The sequence below is a fragment of the Vitis vinifera genome, chromosome 9 (assembly GCF_030704535.1).
Source record: "Vitis vinifera cultivar Pinot Noir 40024 chromosome 9, ASM3070453v1".
In the NCBI taxonomy this organism is placed as follows: Eukaryota; Viridiplantae; Streptophyta; class Magnoliopsida; order Vitales; family Vitaceae; genus Vitis; species Vitis vinifera.
The window spans coordinates 2,684,416-2,705,771 of NC_081813.1; the positions used below are offsets into that span (position 1 = coordinate 2,684,416).

Consider the following 21,356-nt stretch of genomic DNA (forward strand, 5'->3'; position numbering starts at 1 on the left):
CCGCTGAGTCCACTATCCACTCGTCATCTTGATATGCTATATGACAACAATCTTCTTGGTTACAAAGTAAGGTCACCTCGTTGTCACTGGTAGAGGTGGTAGTAGTGGTATTCCTATCATCTATCTGCTTCTGGTTCTTGTCTATTCCCTGTTTAAGGAATTTATAGTTTTGTTTTTTTTCATATGGCTTAGTTTACCACAATGATAACATTTTATCTTCTCTCTAAACTTGGATTTGTTTCTTGATTTGTTTTGCCCATAAGGTCCTTTACTTTTAGTTCTACCCCTGTTTTCCGTGACAAGGGCATGTGTGTCATTGCCCACCAAATCCTTCATTTGAATTTCCTCATCGAATAGGCTATTTCTAACCATACCTAATCTGACTTTTCCTTTTGGGGCAAAAATTTCCCAAATATACCACTAAATTCTTACAATTGAGGAAATCCTCCATCATGGATTTCCATAATGAGTAGTTTGTAGCCGTCAATTTAATCATGGGACTCGAATAAATTTCGACCATGATTCCACCCGAACTTGAACTTTTGAGCCACACTCTAATAGCGGTTATTAGAAATGTGTGTGACCTGTTAAATATTACAAGTAATATTTGGGTGGCTTTGCCAATCCATAATAATTATCAATTAATAATTTGGTGGCAATGCCAATCAATAGGAAATTAAATGAGCAAGTCGGGTGGCTATGCCAACCTTCAGAAATTTAAATAAATAGCATGCGTGGCTATGCCAACCTTCAGAAATTTGAATAAGCAATTGTGTGGCTATGCCAACCTTTAAAAATGAATAAATGGGTGACAGTGCCAATCCATATAAAATAAAATGGAAGGAAAAAGGAACACCCATTTTATATGGTAAAACCCTCAGAATGAGGGAAACCCCCATGAGGCAAAGTCGAGAAAATAATTCACTATGTGATAAAATTGAAACAAAATATTACTCAAGTATTGCCCTTATTTGAGTTTCACACACCCTAGGAATCCTCACAATTTTATCACTTAGTACTCTCTATGTGGAGTACTATTCTTTTTCTCTCACACACTCTCCCTATGCGATACCATCATTCTTTTCTCACTTTTTTGCACAATTCTCTATGGTTGGAATTTTCTTTGTCTCTCCAAATGATCCCAAAAGCCTGTTATTTATGGGAGATTTTTTAAGGGTGAAGATCGCCTCAATTGGTTGAAATAAAGGCAGGTTTTTATTAGAGGAATAAACCGCAACAATTTATTGGAGGAAAAAGGGGTTGTGGCGGTGGCGGCAGCATGGAGCAAACAAAAAACTAAAGAGAAATTTTGGTTTCTCAAGAAGCAGAAAGATGGTTGCCTACCATCTTCATAATGGGGATGGACCCCACCAAAACTCACATATGAGTTTTATTTTTTATTTTTTATTTTTTATTTTTTATTTATAGCAATTTACAATTTTCTACATATTATTATTTCAAATAAATCTTTTAACTCAAAATTTATTAGGATAACTTTAACAATTCCTTAGAATTTTATTTAATGTTTGATTTTTTTTTCCCAATAATAACTGTTTTTTTTTCATTATATTTTATAAAATTCCACATGTGAATTTGTTGTTTCTACTTATCTTACTTTTATTAGTTTTTTTGTTAGTCAGTATTACAAAATTCAAATTTATTATGATAATTATAAATATCATATTTTTAAATATTAATAATCTAATATTTGAAAATTAATTTTAATTATTAATTATTAATAGTTAATAATGATTGGTATCATATCTTTAATGGTTGCCAATGAAAGGGCTTTTAAATAAGAATTTTGAATTCTTTTTTTATTTGTTATTAATAATTATTTGGAAAATTAAATTTATAGGTCATCCCCTGAATGAAAAGAGATAAAATTTCTAAAGATAACTAATGAGTAACTTATCATTTTTAAAAAATAGTAGTTTAACGGTAAATTATTTGTTTTAAATAATTTATAAATAACTTAAAATTAATTAAAATAATATATAAAATGGAAAATTTAAACTAAGATATTAAATTAATAAATAATATTTATAAATAGATAAATCAAATATATTATATTAATAGATAATAAATTATATTAATATAAGATTATCTTTTACGTTTCTTTAAATTATTTATAATTAATTTTTATACATTATTATATATATATATATATATATTAAATCATTTAAACTTTTAGTTTTATCACTATTCCATTTAAAGAATTTAAATAGAAATTATTATGATAATTCTAGAGATATAGAATATCATTAATTTAATTATGATAATTTTAAAAGAGAAAAATTATTTAAATCTATTTATCACCTTTTTCAGAGGAAAATTTATGTCATACGAAAATATTGTTTTTGTAATGAAATTATGATAATTTTTAAAAGAGAAAAATGATCTTAATCTGTCTTAACTATTTCCATTTTTAGAAAAAAAATTAATTATCCACTTTTTTTTTCCAAAAATGTCCATAATAATATTTAACTTTTCAAGTTAAAATTATTTTAATTACATTATGATAATTTCTTTAAGGAAATAGTATCTAAATTGATTTTTAGGTTCTCTTTTAAGAAAATATTAATAAAATAAAATAAGGGACAATTGTGTTTTTGACACAGTTGGGTCCAAAAATTAAGATTTGGTTCATGAAAATTGCATAATTGATGAGAATGATATAAAATGTAAAGAGACTAATATATCATTTAAAACTATTTTGAGTATTTTCTATCACAATGTTTGACAAACTTTTTTATTTATTTTTTTTTTAATAATTATTCTGAAAATTTATTATTTTTAGAAAACTAATTTTTTTATAAAATATATTCTAAAAATATATCATTTAAAAAAATAATTTTGACATATTTTTAGTTATTTTTTATATACATAATTTAAAAATATATATTTTCCAAGATGTTTGATTTTTAAATAATAATAATAATAATTTATTTTTATTTTTATTTTTTTGGAAAATGGTGTATTTTTTTTCCAAATCATTAAATTAAATTAAAATTATTGAGGTTTACAAAAGGAATAAAATTTAAATTAATGTTTTTCTACCTTTTTTTTTTTTTATAGTCAATAAAGGTCATTTTTGGAAAGATAAAAAATTCATATCCTTCTTCTCAATTTCCACATTTTCTCCAGGTCTTAAGTTGAAATAGTGAACTTATATGGATTAAAATTTAATTTTTGGGCCCAACTAGGTCCAAAACATAATTGTCCTATAAAATAAAATATGAATATGAATATAAGTGAGATAATAGGAACATTTTAGGAAAAAAAAATTACAAACATTTCACTCTTTAGAAATAGAAAAAAAAATCATTTATATTTTTCATCTAGAAATTTCAGTAATAATGATTAAAATCATTTTAAATAAATTATGATATTTTTTTTTTTAAAAAGGAAATATTATCTGTGTCTTTGAAAAGAGAAAAATGTTATTCAAATTAATTAAATAAAGTAATGAAATGATGTTAGCACGTATAAGTGAGATGATTTGTATTTCAAGGGAAACAAAAAAGTTTTTGCTATTTTATATATAGTATAAATAAAGGTCGTTTGAAAACTTAAAATGTTTTTAATTTGTTTTGCATTTTTCAAAAAATATGTTTTATACTTTATTCTTAGTAATTCTCCATATTTATGTAGTTATTTTTTAAAACCATCCTCACAAAAATGAAAATACATAAAAACAACTCAAATTTTTTTAAAAAAAAATATCTTCTTCTTTTTTCAACAATTGAATTTTTTATTATTATTATAAAACATATTTTCTGGCTTTATTTTAAAAAACAGTTTTTAATATTGACTTGTATGATGTGTTTGGTACGTGAAAATATAGACAAAATTAAGATAAGAATGAAAATTAATTACAATTCCATGTAGAAAACATCACTATGATTTGATAAATTGGATACATAATGGATCCATCTTCCTCATATTGGATTTGTCTTCATTTTGCAGTGATGATATGCAATTACAATTGACTCCATTAATTCAAAGTCTTTTTGCCCCATTGAAAATTCAAAGTCTCTATGCTTCTTTTTCTTTATACCAAAATACAATTAATGAATTGACGCAGATTTCATATGATGCTAGTCTTTTTCCAACACAACATGGCCCACAACTCTTGGCATTTCCACTCATTTAGCCCAATGAATACGATGGGAAAGAACAACTTGGATCGGAAAACAACATCAATATTTTTTTTCTACACAAAAAATGCTAAGACATCGTAGTGATATCTATTGAAATTGAAATTTGGATCGTTCAATATATACCGTGATATCTATTCAAATTGAAATTTGGATCGTTCAATATATACCGTGAAATCGAAGTCATTGAATAAAGATACAAATAAATAATATTAAAATATAAAGATATAAATAAATAAAGTGTTGTTATTTCTAGCACCTTCCTCGACCGATTTTCCAATGGCAATAATCCCTTAATATCAACCACATGTGTTATTGGGCCCTCACAGCTGTTAGTTTGATGCATTATTCAATTTTGTTGTTAGTGTGACATTGACAAGTCAATAAAATTCTAAAATTTTGTTAAAAAATTAAAATAAAAAAATAAAAAATGAAGAGTTGGTTGATTTCTTCCTTTCGGTCCTTTCATAATTACAAAGAATCATAACACTTGGAGTGGGTGTTTGGTTTTTATCTAAAACTTGAATATATAGGTTTGAATTTGTTTTACATATAAATAGTAATTAATATGAAATTTAAAATTTTAATTTTTTGCATTGACTTAAAAATTAAATAATTAATTTTTTTTGTCAAGTTACAATGGGTGAATGATACTACATGAAACCTTTCAAATTGACTTAATCAAGTCTTCATTGTCTTATTTCCTACGACAATTACTATTAATAATTGAAAAATTATTGAAAGAAATTTTTCGATAAGTATAGAAAATCAAGTCGTCGGTATCTTAGTCAAACCCTAATTTCCACTATATCTTTCCTTCTCTTATTTTCCACTGGATGGGAAATATCAAATCAATGATGTGGGCACTCATGAATTTCTAATGAGTTTCCGATGTCCATATTAGTTATGAAAAAATAATTCTGGAGGAAAAATCATTACCCACTAAGATTTATATCAAGAGGTACTTTGATTAAATCCATTAAGGGAGCCGTGGAACATTTTCTTCAATTTTCAATTACATATATTATGAGGCTGTCAAGAATAATTGGGAGCTGGTCATAGCAACCCAAGACCTACGCTGTAAGTCAATACCCTTTCCCAACAAACACGTTGGAAGTCAACATCATTCCTACTTCTTCCAAGCTTGGGAGGCTTAGTATACAAGGCTTTGCCTTTAAAGCTTGTTTCAGGCCCATCTTATCCAATACGTCTTCTCTTTTCCTTAAGCTTCACCACTTCAGTTTCATCCAGATTTCGTTGCCTCTTTGGTGTTTCAAACTGTCAAACAACATGGATGGTGGACTAATATTGACCTGGCTGATCGTTCTTCCGATGATTATTTCCTTGCATAACTCGGAATGGGTTTCAGCAAAGGAAGGTAGGTATTCATTTTTATGAGAGGTGTCAAGTTCATGTTAGTGGGTAGTTTTTGTATCATGTTAAATTCTAGGCATTCTATTAAATATATAGGTTATTAAAAATGTAAACTCAAATGTTATATAATTATGAAACATGTAACATATCGTGTATCAAGTTCTCATATTTAATAATTATGTTGAATTAGGTCTTGTATAAGTATATATGATTACTATTTCAATTAGATATGTTTGTAGTTCAATTAACTTATTTATTCAAAAATAAATTTAAAATAAGTTAAATACTTTAATGTTATGATTAAGTTAATTAGCACCATTAGTAAATTGGCCAATTCAGGTAAAATTCGTGTTATGCAAATTGATTCAAAAACTACCTATATATTAAATGTATTATGGAAGTCAACACAAGTTTAACCTAACTATGATTATATTCAACCTATATCTATAAAAAGTATGTTGGATTCGAATCATATTGACAAATTGTATCGAACTTCGTCAAGCCAAGTTTTTATACAATTTAGCACCATCTTGCAACACCATGTTTTATTTTTTTTTCATAAAATAACGAGCATGTGCAGATAAGCATATTCATTATGAAGTCTGTTTAATTTGAATGAGTTTGAAACTTTGTAGGATTCATAAGCATTGATTGTGGGATAGCTCCGGGCTCCGATTATATAGATGGTGAAACCGAGATATATTACACTTCGGATACAAGATTCATAGATACTGGAATCAATTATGATGTTTCCCCGGAATACATTTTTGAAGATACCGATCAACATCTCATAAACGTTAGAAGCTTCCCAGAAGGAGACAGAAATTGTTACACCCTACAACCAGCACAAGGCAAGAATCATAAGTATTTGATCAGGGCTTCGTTCATGTATGGGAATTATGATTCCAAGAATCAACCTCCAATCTTCAAGCTATATCTGGGTGTTGATGAATGGGCCACGGTGAGGATAGAAAAGGCCATTGAAATTAGCATGGCAGAAATCATACACATACCAATTACAGATGACATAGATGTGTGTCTAGTAAACACCGGTTTGGGGACACCATTCATATCGGTGTTAGAGCTCAGACAGCTTAATGATTCGATTTATAGTCCACCTGAACCAGGGTCACTGCTTCTCCGTGGTAGGTTCGATTTTGGTACACAACAGGACTTGTATGCAATCAGGTGAGATACTAAAAGATGTTATTTGAAACCAACCTGTTTTCTTATTCTCAAAGCAAAAAACCATTTTCCGTTTCCTGATTTTGTCAAACCAATTTTCCCTTAATTCTCTATGTATATGGAACTAACAAGTTATGTAAATATATATTGTGATCCTTTAGGGACAAAGATGATGTTTACGATCGGATTTGGGAACCAGCCAATTCGGAGTCCATTAGTTCACCACTTGTAAATTCTTCCTTTAGTACCTCTGACTATAAACTACCAGGGATTGTCATGGCAACTGCTGCAACACCTGCAGATGAAAATGAACCCTTGGGTTTCTCTTTTTTAATAGCTGGTCATCCTTCTCAAAAGTTGTACGTGTACATGCACTTTGCGGAGGTTGAGGATCTCAAGGGCCAAATCAGAGAATTTACCATCTCCGTGAATGATGATGAGTCATTTGGTGGGCCAGTGGCTCCTAGATACCTACTTTCGGACACGGTATATAGCAAATATTCCCTGAATGGAAGTATTAACCGATTGTCCTTTTCACTAAAAAGGACAAACAGATCCACGCTTCCACCAATTATCAATGCTATGGAGGTTTACAGGTTAAAAGAATTCTCACAGTCATCAACCCAACAAAACGATGGTACGTTCTGTTCTGTTCTGCTCTGTTACATGTATGTTCTAATTTAGTTATTGAGCAGGCCTGAACATGATCCAGCTTTATTTAATTCTTTTTTTCTTTTTCTTGGAAAATAACTAGTTGATGCAATCAAGAGGATCAAATCAGGATACGCAGTGAGCAGCAACTGGCAAGGAGATCCATGTCTCCCCATGAAATACCAATGGGATGGCCTGACTTGCAGCCAAGATACTTCCCCTTCTATAATATCATTGTGAGTTTGGCATTTCAAACCACTTTTTATTTGTAGGGACTTGGTGGTGAAAATTATTAGGGGTAGCAAGGTTTTATACAATTTGTCAACACAACTTGACCCAACACGCTTTTTTACAGATTTTGAATTAATCATAATTGGGTTTAAGTGAAGTTCAAGTATGTCAACTTACATAACCGGTTTAATAAATAGATAGCTTTTCGGTCAACCTACATACACAAATTCGATCTAGATTAACTCATTTAATAATCCTTTTGATTTACTTTATTGTAACTTCAAGTTGTTTAACCCATCTTTGATTCATTTTAAATTTGCCTTCAAATAAATAGGCAAATTGAGTCAAAAACATATTTGGTTGAAACATATATTATATATACTTACACAAAACTAAACTCAACCTAATTATTAAATATAAGGATTTGACTTTTAAATGAGTTACATGGGTTACACTATGCACTACTTATTTAATAATTAGATAATATTTAGGTTTATATTTTTAATACGATTATCATGTCCGATTTGGGTTGATCTATGTAGTACAATATTTTGGCTTTGACATAACATGAACAACATCCACCAATATAAATTGTCACTCCTAAATATTATTAGTCTTTTTCTAATAAATTACACATGATTTACTAATATATGCCAATCTACCTGGCAAGCAGGAACCTCTCATCTAGCAATTTGTCCGGGAATATACTTACTTCATTTTCAAGTCTCAGATCATTACAAAATCTGTAAGTATTAGTGGCCATGAGCAGTTAGTCACCTAAAAAAATGGTGGCAGCATGAATATCTTCTCTATAATCTGATGGAGGCCTTTACTCAAAATGCATGAAATTCAAATTATTTCAGGGATTTATCATACAACAACTTGACTGGACCAGTACCAGAATTTTTTGCAGACTTGCCATCTTTAAAAACCCTGTAAGTAATTAACTTTTAGTTTTGGGATATTCAAATTCTTTTGGATATATATGCAGGTAATCTGAGTATTTGATCTTGTCATTGCAGAAATTTAACGGGGAACAACCTAACAGGTTCGGTTCCACAGGCTGTTATCGATAAGTTCAAGGATGGAACTCTGAGGTTTGCTTATTAATGATCTTTTCTAGCACTTGTTCTCAATGTTTGTTTATAGAATTCTTGACTTACCATGTTCTATTTTATGCAAGTCTTGGCGAAAATCCAAATCTTTGTCAGTCAGACTCGTGCCAAAGAAAGAAGAAGAAGGAGAACAAGTTCCTTGTTCCTGTTCTTATATCCGTTCTGTCTGTAATTATCCTGATTCTCATAGCTGCCCTTGCAATCATCCGGAAGTTGACCAAGAGGAGAGAAACTAGAGGTATTTTCTTTCTTTCATTTTCATTTTCATTTTGTTTCTTTTGAAGTGAGGATTTAACATTTTATTGCTCCATTTTTATTGTGATATCCTTTGCTACAACCATAGAGACGGTCAGTGAACGCCCCAAAGAAGGGTCATTGAAGTCAGGGAATTCCGAGTTCACTTTCTCTGATGTGGCAACTATCACCAATTACTTTAGTCGTACCATCGGTAGAGGAGGATTCGGACAAGTTTATCTAGGCACTTTGACAGATGGCACTCAGGTTGCCGTCAAGATGCGTTCTCAATCATCAATACAAAGCCCCAAGGCATTACAAGCCGAGGTTAGACAAATCAATCCATCCGTGGTTCTACAGTACTAGAAGTTCTCCATCTGATGCCTGACATAAAAGAATTTGAAATGTTGCAGGCGAAACTCTTGACGAGAGTTCATCATAAAAACTTGGTTCGTCTAATTGGGTACTGCAAGGATGGTACACACATGGCTCTCATTTATGAATACATGTCCAATGGAAACTTGCAAAACAAGTTATTAGGTATATATCCACCTCTCTTGGTATAACTGTCATTGAAAGCAACTTGTGGACTTCAATGTTTATGCATTTGCTGCAGGGAGAGAAGCTGCAGATGTTTTGAATTGGAAACAGAGACTTCAAATTGCAGTAGATGCAGCACATGGTCAGTAACTAAGCGGAGATCTACCACATTATAATTAATTTGCATTCAAATATTTCTTTAATTTGTGATTCTTTTCTTGCTTAATTGTGTAGGATTGGAGTATCTACACAATGGCTGTAAGCCACCAATAGTCCACAGAGACATGAAATCTTCCAACATTCTATTAACTGAAACACTGCAAGCCAAGGTAGCTGATTTTGGGATGTCCAGAGATCTTGCAATTGAAAGTGGAGCTTTCATATCAACTGTCCCTGCAGGCACACCTGGATATCTGGATCCGGAGTAAGTTTTAACAACATTCCTTACAATTTTACATAATTGCTTCCTTATTCATGAAATGTAACTTCCTATGCAGATACCAGTCAACGGGAATTTTGAATAAGAAGAGCGATGTTTACAGCTTTGGGATTGTTTTGTTGGAGCTAATCACCGGCCAGCCTGCGATAAAGAACCCTGGGAACATTCATATAGTTGGATGGGTTAGTCCTATGATTAAAAGAGGGGATATGCGAAGCATTGTTGATCCAAGGTTACAAGGAGCTTTCAACGCCAATTCTGCCTGGAAAGCCCTAGAGTTAGCCTTAGCATGTGTAGCATTAACAGGAATGCAAAGGCCAGATATGAGTCATGTACTGGAAGACTTGAAGGAATGTTTGGAGATGGAGGTGACTTCCAGGAGAATTCAAAGTGTAGGTAGCCACAGCATCGGATCAGGCAATTCCCTGGACGATCTTCCCTTGATTCTTGGCACTCAATTGGGTCCCCGTGCTAGGTAGTTGTTGGACGCTCCATTTTAATGTGATAAATTTGCTTAATGTTAGCATGTGGGAATATGGATTATGGTGCACTCCTCTATATTTTGAATTGTGTTCATGAAAAAATCTATATTGGGTAATTGTACCAACTTTTTATATATTGGGTAATTGTACCAACTTTTTAGGATTTCATTAAGTTGAAACATGGTAGGCTTAGATTTGCCTATTTGGTTTCATTTCTAATCCTTTATTTACTCACCTTTCTCTCCTTTTTTCGATGACAATAATTTATGAAATGCAAATTTCATATTACCATTCAACAATTAATAAATGCCATTGGCCCCAAGCCCTAACTTGGTGCATACTTTACAAGTCAAACTGTTCCTAATACTCACATTATAGGTCAATGACTCAATACTAATAGTCTAATACCACGTCCCAAAGGGCAAACCCTCTAGGACATGATATAACTACAAAAATTATTTACTTGAATCATAATTGCAAAATATGTTTTTACTAAATATGGATAAATGAAGTAAAATCATAATAATAATAAAAATAATAATAATAATAAGATTAAAAATAAATTAACTATTTTGATTTAATACTTAAAATTAGTTTTTACTTTAAGTTATAATATTAAATTACTTTACCAAACATGTGAATCTATTTAATGACTTAAATTAAGTCATTAGATCATTAAGTTATTAAGTTGATTAGTTAAATACCCTTTTTTTTTTTAGACTTTAATATTTGAAAATCAATCCTTGTAGGAAACTTTTTAACTCTTTTGATTTTGACTACATCTCTTAGGGTTCTACAAAGCAACCCAAGATATGACACCCTCTAGCATTGAAGTTGAGTAAAGCTACATGGCTTCTTCAACCTATGAAATTACATTGAAACATCCATGTTATGAAATGTTCGAATTTTGCTTAAGATGGCACTTCAACTATTTTGTGACCATGTCAATGCTTTTCAAATGATTGTAAATCATATGTTCCATACTCAAACTAGGCACATCAAATTAGCTTAATTATCATTTTGTACAAAAAAGTGTTGCAATGAGCATTTTTGTTACATGTTATATTTCTTGTTAAACACAACCTACACACATCCTTACCCTCTATCTAGAGTCATTTGGAGAGCTTTGTTTCAAGCTAGTATTATCTTGGGCATGTTAAGAAATCAATTAAAATAAGGGGAGAAGGCGATTTATTATCTAGCTCTCCTACAATTATCATGCACCAATAAGCAAGAGTTCTCATAAGTTCATTCAAAGTTAAAATAGTGGAGACATGTGGTAGAAATTTGATTTCAATTTTAAAATTTTGAAAATTTATTTTAAATTAACTTTTTATTCAAATTAAGTGATTTCTATATTTGGGTTTTGTTTTTAAGTAAAATTCATGAGAAAATTTTCTATATAAATTATTTTAAGAAACAAAAGAAAATAGATAAAAGCAAAACATATTTAAGTTGTACTTTTTTTTTTCTTGATTACAATCTTCATAATTATGGAAAATTAAATATATTTGAATGAATTTGTTCACCTTCACAAATTGTAATATTTATAAATAAAAGATAATTATTTAAAAATTGACTGTGGTAAATAAAAGTTATCCCAAAGAATTAATAGTATGATCAATGTTTTAGGCTCAAAGAACTTGATTAAATGAAATCCATTTCTTTCATGAGAAAGGCGGATACTGAAAGTCTAATTTATTCAACTTTTGGGAAGTGAAATAGCTTTAAGTAATTTGCTTGTGCACAACTTATAAGACACAATTTTTTGACAAGAAATAATGTACTATAAATATTTCTAAATTTATAATAAAGTCATAAAAAACATATAGGTTTGTTGTAGAAACTGTTTTTGAAAATACTTTTATATTACTTTTAAGAATTTGTTATGAAAATAGGTTGGTTCGTAAAATAAATTTAAGGTGTTTTTAATCATATTTTGTAAAATGTTTTGAGTAACACTTGAAAATGTAAAACATATTTGGAAAACTTCTATGTTATCTATAAATAAGTAGTAATTATAAAAAAAAAAAAAAAAAAAACACATTGGTTTTTATATTTGAATTTTTTAAATAAAATTTTGTTTTTAAAGATAATTAAGAACTATTTTTAAAAATGATTTTCAAAAATAGTTCAAAGATGCCTACTATTTATTTCACTATAGGGATTTGATGAAAATTATTATTGTCAATAAAAATTCATATAGGGTGTTACATAGGGGCTATAGAAAAGTACTTTTTCCATTAACCATGAACAGGTCAACTAACAATAAAGTGGTGAACAACCCCTATATAAATGACCTTTGATAAAAATATATGTATAGAAACAAGTCTAGTTACACTATATAAGTGTATTTCTCTGTATATTCATAGAAAAAACACCATCAATCAAGTAGTACCCCCCCCTCCCACACACACACATAAATATATATATATATATATATTTAGAGTCATTTATTTATAAATTGTGCATTGATCTTATTCATTTGTACATTCCATGACTTAGATCTCAACATACATAATCAACAATTTGAATCTTTTGTTTGCTAGGTACCGCTATAGTACCTTACCATTTTTCATAGAAAATGGTTGTAAAATTAAAAAAAAAAAAAAACATTTTTGGTATTATAGAAAGTTAAAAATAAAAATAGAGAGAAAAAAAACAACTAGAGGCTCTATGTATAAGGCTTTGACATTGTCAAAACTAGTTAAGCTCCACAATATGCATGCTTCATCTTGTTTCTCTAACTTTCATACACTTGTGTCCTTGCTAAGACCTTTCACTTCTCTTCCAACTCCTGACCATCAATCATCATACACCACCATTCCACATAAAAGACCAGCATGGACAATATACCAACATTGGTTTAGCTCATCTTTGTCCCAGTCACCATCATTTCCTCAAGCAACAACCCATAATTGGTTGCTAGAAACCCCATCATACTACCTCAACCTTTTATCACAACCATCCTTCTCTCCAAAGACTTATTGTAAATTGTTATAAAATGATACCCGCAATGATAATTTGAAAATAGAAAATAAAATAGAGTAATAAATAAAATAAATAAATAAAACAATGGGAAAAAGTGCTTACGTGGTAAAACCCTCTTGATTATAAGAGAAACACCCATAGGATAAGATTGAAAAATATCCATTATATGAAGACAAAATTATAACATTTCTTTCAATTAAGATGAGATAATATAAAAGTTTATAAAATGATGAAAACCTTTTTTTGGGATGCAAAGCATAGGGAGTTGAGGCTTCCTTTTATATCACAAGGAGGTTATGTCCTTTTTGTCTTCTTTCGATGTGGGATGACTCCAACCTTAACATTCTCTCACTTGAAGTCATTCTTCTATATCTTGTCTTATCACATGTTGATTACATTATCACTAAGTCATAAGAGGATGTACACCAATTGAATTTGTCAGTATTAATTGGTTTTGTCAAGGCATCTGCTACATTGTCCTTCATATGGATCGTTTGTTTATTCACGATTCCTTCTTCCACCACTTCTCAGACAAAGTGATATTGAACTCCTATTTGCTTAGTCTTAGAATGAAAGGTTGGATTCCTTGCAATATAAAACACACTTTGACTATCACAAAACATGGAAATTTTCTCTTGTTTAGGCCCAAGCTCCTCTAATAACCTTTTAATGTAGATAGCTTCTTTGCAAGCTTATGTAGCTACCATGTACTCTACTTCTGTTGTAGATAGAGCCACAACAATTTGAAGTTTTGAAACCTAGCTCACAACTCTTATAAGTGTGAACACATAGCCCATAGTAGATTTCCTCTTATCAAGATCACTTGCAAAGTTTGAATCAATATAGCCTTTGATGATGAATTTTGATCCTATAAAATATAATGCAACATTTAAGGTTTTTTTTTATTTTTTTTTTTATGTATCTAAAGGCCCTCTTAATCATATTCCAATGCGCTTTCCTTGGATTTGCCATAAACCAACTTATTGATCCCATTGCTTATGCATTGTCTAGCAAATAAATCATAATGAACATGCATTAAGTTTCCTAGTGTTGATGCATACGTTTTTTGAGATAGTTCCGCCATCTCTGTTTCATTATTAGGACTCATACTTGAAGATAATTTGTAATTATAGGAAGTGAGGTATACACTAGCTTACAATCATGCATGTTGAAGTGACAAAATTATCTTCAAATAGATTTTTTGTGAGAGTCAAATCTTTTTAGTTTTTCTATCTCATTGAATTTGCATATCTAAAATCTTGTTTATTGGTCCTAGATCCTTCATCTCAAACATCCTAGCCAACTATGCCTTTAATTCTTGAACTTGATCTTTGTTGGGGCTTACAACCAACATGTCATCCAACAACAATAACAAGATAATAAAATCATCACCCACAAACCTCTTATAATATATACAATGATTTGAATTGAGTCTGTTTTACATAAGGCTCAATATGAAAGAATCAAATCCCTTGTACCAATATTTTGGCGTTTATTTTAGATTGTACAAAGATTTGGTTAACTTGCAAGCCAAGTTTTCTTTCCCATTTTCTTCAAAGCTTTCCAGTTGAATCACATAATTTTTTTTTTCAAGCTTTCCATGAAGAAACACTGTTTTCACATCTAACTACTCAAGGTGCAAATCAAGTTTACCACACATAGGTAAGACTACTTGAATTGATTTAAATCAAACAAATAAAAAAAAAAAATCTTGTTGAAATCAACATGTTCTTTCTGAACATATCCTTTAGTCACCAATTTTGCACAATATTGCTCCACTTGGTCATTACTATCACATTTGATCTTCTACACCCACTTGTTTCCAGTAACTTTTTTTTTTCTAGGTAGTAGTGGCATAAGTTTCCATGTCTATTTCTTATGCAAGGCTTCAACCCCCTCTTACATTATTGTCATCCATAAAGATGAATCTAAACTATTTCTGGTCTCTTGATAATTTGAAGATTCTCTCTATCTTCTGTAAGAAAATGTGTACAACATTAGTCGCCATAACAAACTCTTAGTGTTAGGAAGGTTCTCTTCTCTCTTGAATAGACCACTACACTTCAGGTATCTTAGATTCAACTAGTAGTTGTTCATTGTGCTTTGAAACTACTTCAGAAGATTTTGGTTGTTATTTTAATTGTTTTTTTTTATGAAACTTATAATATCTGTATTTTTCATCAGTGCATTATCTCTTTCTTTACTTTGTAGCATGTTTTTTTACAAAGATGACATTTCTACTAATGATAACCTTGCAAGCAGTGGGATCCTACAGGTGACACCCCTTTACTCCATCAACATACCCTAAGAATATGCATTTTGTGGATTTTGGATCCAACTTTGTTCTTTCTTGGTCATTATACATCATATAAGCAAGACATCCAAATATGTGTAAGGAGGAATAATCCGCTGGCTTACCAATCCACATTCCCATAGGTGTCTTAATCTCAATTGATGTTGATGGAGACCCATTAAACTACTTACTTCAACCCAATGTTTTGGATAGTCCTATAGTCTTCAACATAGCTCTCATTCGTTTTACGAGAGTTCTATTTGTCTGCTTTGCTATGTCATTTTATTATGAAGTGTAAGCAATAGTTTTCTATCATTGTATGCCTTTTTTACTACAAAATTCTCCTTCATTGTTTGTCCTCAAATATTTAATTTTTTTTCCCATTACAAGCTTTTTCTACGCTTTAAAGGCTTTGAATACTGGAAAAACATCTTACTTTTTCTTGATGGGCTACACCCAAAATCATTTGGATTAACCATCTACAAACAACACCAAATGGTTTGCACTCCTAAGAGATGTGACAAGTGATTCCCAAACATCAAAATACACCAAGCCTAGAATGCTCTTACTTTTTGTAGAAGATTTACTGAATCTTAATCTATGTTGCTTACTAATAACACAATACTCACAAACTAGTAGACTTAAAGTTTTGAGTTCAACAAGCAACTTTTGATCATAAAGGATTTTTAATTCTTTTTCTAATATGTGACCAAGTTTCTGATGTCACCTCATTGTCAATTTTTAACTAGAGTTTGCAACAAAAGTCTCAATCTCTTTATATGTCCTTTCATGCATCATGAACAAATTTACAACATCTTCTCTGCCTTCATCACCATAAGTGCACCTCTAATAACCTTCATGATTCCCTTTTTATCATAGAATTCATATCTAAGGTCATCCAATTATCTCATTGATAGTAGATTCTTCTTTAAGCCTTTCATATGTTGTACTTCTAGAATAGTGTGAATCACGCCATCATCTATCTTCACTTTGATGGAGCCAATGTCAACCATCTCCAAGGCATGATCATTACCCTTGTACACTAATCCTCTTGAGATGGGTTTATACAAGTGAAACCACTCTCTATGAAAAGTCATTTGTCATATTGTAGCTGAGTCAATTAACCAAACTTCAACAAATCTTTTTTTGCCTTTCGCAATTGTTGTTACTTCGCTATACACGATTTTACCTTCGTCCAAAGTATTTGCTACAAAACTCTAGTATTTGATAACATAGATTAGTTCATTTTCATGTTTTTCTCTACTTCTCTTTTTTAGTGTCAACAATTTTTATTTTTATTTATTTTTATTTTTAATTTTTTTACATACCCTTGTTTTCTAAAGTGATAGCATTTAACTTTTCTCTTACCTTGGGATTTTGACCTATTTTGGTTGTGGCACCCATTAGAACCATGTTCTATTGATCTTCATCTAGAAATACTTAAAGTCTTGGTTTGCTAAAAATATATTTTGTCTTCTTTGTTTTTATGCTCATTTTCTTCCTTAAGTATAGTAGTATTAGGATTAAGCCCCTAAAAGTGAGACATGATGTAATAAAGTTAGACTTAATTGTTCCCTTATTATCCTCTTGGTATATTAACATTGATTTGAGCATTCAACCTACATCTCTTACATTGTACATGACTTGGGTGCATTATGAGTCGTATAGAAGATACAAGTCATGGATTCCTTGTAAGTAGATAAATTGTCCATAGTCAGTTCATGGATTTGGGTAATCTAGTGTGATTGTAGTACACTACCTCTCAATTAGAAGGATGGCTTATCTTGGTGTTGAGATAGGTTTCCCATGGTGAGTATACTAATGTATGTAATGCACACTAGACAGTATCTATGGTGACTCATGATGTAAGGCTATCAATAATCATAATTCACTAAGCTACTATACTGCATGGACTCTCAACCTTGAAAGGATATTGAGTTTATGTCAAAATCAATAGGAGACTTTAATCTATGGGTAAGACCTTAAAGTGGGCATATATCCATATGGAATGAGTCACTATTAATAGAGGTTGGTGGCAACAGGTATTCTCAATAGAGACGTCATGATATCTCATGGGATTGAGACAATGTGTTCTATTGGATGATCCAAAGGACATGTGATCATAAAACTTGTGGTCACAATAATTCCTTTAATAGAATTTGACATATACTCATTGGAATTAGGGTATGTCAGTTGATCACATAATAAGTGGGACTTGTAACTCAAGGATTTGAGAGGTAATCTTGATGGGTGATAACACTACTTTGTTAGATTACAGACACCAATTCATGGGGAGTCTTCATACAATGGATAGTAGGTCACAGACCCGAACTTCGTCATATTGTTATTTACATAGGGTATTAGAGTGTAGTTGATTCTCTTTAATGGAATGGTGAATTAACTTTAGGATTGGATTCTAAGGAAGTCAATACTTCTATGGGTCTTGGTGGTCCCTGTTCTAAGCTCTTTAGGGTTGGATTGACTCGAAGTTCATTCTTATGCATAAGGACATTTTGGTAATTAGACAAGGTTGCATAAGGGATAATGAACAAAGTCTTTGGATTAGACTAATTGATTAATTAGATGACCCTATGTGGTTAATTAATCAATTAGGATCTATGTTGGGCTAGATTAAGTGACCCAAGCCTTGATGGGCTCAAGTCACTTAAGCCCAATAGGTAACCTAATAAATCCTTATGGGTTAAGGTTTCCTAATGACTTTTAGTTGGTCATCTTCCACCTCCAAAGAGAGAAAGTCAAAACTTGCTCCATTCCATTGCCCACACTTTGGAGTGCTAAAAAAGTGGCTAAAGTAATTAGGTAGAAGATCTTGGGCGTACAAGACCTTTGGACTTTTTAGGTTTTTTTTTCATCAAATAGATTTTGACATGAGAACATCCAGATCATAGGTATGAATACTGTATCTCTAGATATATAATTAATAATGGTTTTTATAGCCATATGTTTCCGCTATGATAGATTTAGATATGCCTAGGGATATATGCACACACCTTATGAGATCTAAGGCATGGAAATGGAGTTATTCGAGGTTCCCAACAAGTAGTCACAATATCATTAAAGACTAACATTATTCTTAAAGCACCATTGGCTGTATTTATGATGAGATGATCATATGAATTAGGTAGACTTTGGAGTAAAAGTTCAACATGTTCTTTCTCTTCTATGTTATGTTCCATAGATCACATGAATCAGGTAAACTTTAAACTAAAAGTTCATCGTATTCTTTCTGTTCTATGTTATGCTCCATAACTGATAATTAAGAGAATAGAGTTTTCAAGGTGTTGATATGTTCAACCATCAAAGTAGATTCTAACATCCGAAGAGTGTAGACTTTTGTTTTCAAGAAATTTTTTTGTGCAATGACTTGACTTCATATAGTTTTGTCAAGGTATCCCAAATTTCTTTTATCAATTGTAATTCTGAGATGTTTGATAGTATATTATCTACTACTACTAAATGCAAGCTTGAAACGGTATCCTCATCCATTTGCTCCCATTTTTTGTCTTCAACATTTTCTAGCCTGTCACAAATTGCTTCTAAGAAATATTTCTTAATATGGCTTTCATTTTCATTCTTCATAGCACAAAATTACTCCCATTGAATTTTTCTATTTCAAATTTCACCGCCATTTGTTTGACTTTTATGGTGAACAATAACCCAAAATAATGGTAAGTGTTTGTGATAAATACATTAGGAAAGTCACCAAGAAAGTGGAAGGGTCACAATGGTCCCACTTAAAACCTGTTTTTCTTAGGCTCTTATTGCTCTTTTAATAGAATTTTCTAGAACATGTACTAACCATTCAAATAACCACCTACTGTCCTAAACCTAAGATTTGATACCACTCTTATAAAATGATACCCGCAACAATAATTTGAAAATAAAAAATAAATAAATAAAACAGTGGGCAAAAGTGCTTACGTGGTAAATATATATACGTCATAAGCTTTATGTTCCAAATGATTTGTGAAGTATACTATTTGGAAAATGAATGCATACAACAAAACCCTCTACTTAATGAGAAGTCCTATTAATGACAGCAGTGAGGTTGAAAGTATTCTACATTTCATTTTAGGGATTGGTCAAACAATAGCCTAACAAGATAACTGCTTAAATTTTTGTCACAACTGTCATTCTTAACTGCCTTGTAAGTAATAGAGTTTTGATGGTATAACAAAAAATTGTTGGAATGAAAAGCATATAGTCTAATTCAACATCTTTGTAGGAATGTAACATGAAACAAGCTTTCAAGCTCAGTTCCTCCATATCCCATTGCAAGATCAAAGAAAGGGTCGTTGTCATTAACGTTCACTCTCTCTATTCAAAACCCCATCAATACTAATTCTATTTCTTAAACACTATTTTGGTTTTCCAACTTCATTTTCCCCCTAAGAACAACTAATTTAATGCTAATGTAAGCAACAACTCGGATATTTGCCCATCAACTCAATGTAAAGAAAAGAAGAACTTTGTTGTTCCAATAGTTACAACAGTTGTTTCATCACTTGTCATCATCTTCCTTGCATTGGTTATTCTATGGAGCCTAAAAAAAGGGAAAAACATATGCATTTTTGTATTTCAAAAGAAGTTGGCCCTATGAATGCTTGCATCCTATTTCTAAGATCTCTTAATTTTTTATTTTGGATATTAGCTACAAAATCACTTGTCATATCTCCTGAAGAAACATGGTCACTAAAGATGGAGAACCAACTATTCAGATACTTGAAGATTGTGAGTATTACTAATAACTTTCAAACAGTCATTAGGATAAGAAGATTTGGAACAGTTTGTCGTGGTTGCATGCTTAATGGCACATGAGTTGCTATCAAGATGCTCTCTCAATCATCAAAATAAGGAATGAAGGAGTTTCATACTAAAGCATGCTTCTCGATACATAAATTCATTTTATTTTGATCTTATAGTAATCTGATTGTCTAAAGATTTTTGTGATATCTCACATCAGATAGGAGAAAAAAGTTTCAACCACTATACATGTATGGAATCTTTCTAACCTTATAGACATGTTTTAAAGTAGCAAGCTAGGTCTCTTTAGACACAAAATAGACAAGAGTAGATCCTCAATCAAGGTGTTTGTTTGTTTGACTCCACAATCTTATACGACATAATGAGAACATGTGTTTAATTATATGAGAGTGATTGTGATATCTTTTATCAGATAGATCGAGGAAGATTTTTTTTTTTTTTATCCCATATATGTATCAACCCTCTTTCATGTGAAAATGTTTCTAATTTGACTTTGTTTTTGGTTTTTGAGTTGTAGGTTCAACTTTTGATGAGAGTTCACCAAATTAAGAAACTTAGCTTCTCTGGTTGGTTACTACCATAAAGGTACAAACATGGGGCTCATCTATGAGTACATGGCTGGTGGAAACTTACAAAATTATGTATCAGGTAAATTCCCATTCTCTTGTATGAATCTTACCTCATTGAGAAAACCATTTTGCTAAAAATAAAATCAAAGATATGAAGATTGGGTTCTCATGTTGAAAGAGCAAATAGAAGCACTAACCTTTGAGTTGGGATAAAGAGACTTCAAATAGCAATGGATGCAGCACGAGGTGAGTAGGCCAATTGATTGCAATTGATACTAATAAATTTCAAATCTCTTGAATCAAACTA

General features: G+C 31.0%; 2 protein-coding genes across 2 annotated transcripts; both read left to right on the forward strand.

Annotated features, from left to right (window-relative positions):
* Positions 1–5,344: 5,344 nt before the first annotated feature.
* LOC104880223 (senescence-induced receptor-like serine/threonine-protein kinase) lies at positions 5,345–9,000 on the forward strand. The gene is made up of 8 exons (XM_010656288.3): positions 5,345–5,538; positions 6,170–6,722; positions 6,881–7,356; positions 7,474–7,606; positions 8,275–8,346; positions 8,465–8,536; positions 8,624–8,698; positions 8,785–9,000. Exons 1-8 carry the CDS (start codon positions 5,451–5,453, stop codon positions 8,996–8,998), a joined length of 1,683 nt encoding a protein of 560 aa, XP_010654590.2. The 5' UTR covers positions 5,345–5,450; the 3' UTR covers positions 8,999–9,000.
* LOC132252659 (uncharacterized LOC116803646) lies at positions 9,000–10,623 on the forward strand. Its single transcript, XM_059739474.1, has 5 exons — positions 9,000–9,277; positions 9,364–9,490; positions 9,567–9,632; positions 9,725–9,914; positions 9,988–10,623. The coding sequence occupies exons 1-5, from the start codon at positions 9,230–9,232 to the stop codon at positions 10,406–10,408; spliced, it is 852 nt and encodes a 283-aa protein (XP_059595457.1). The 5' UTR covers positions 9,000–9,229; the 3' UTR covers positions 10,409–10,623.
* Positions 10,624–21,356: the final 10,733 nt, after the last annotated feature.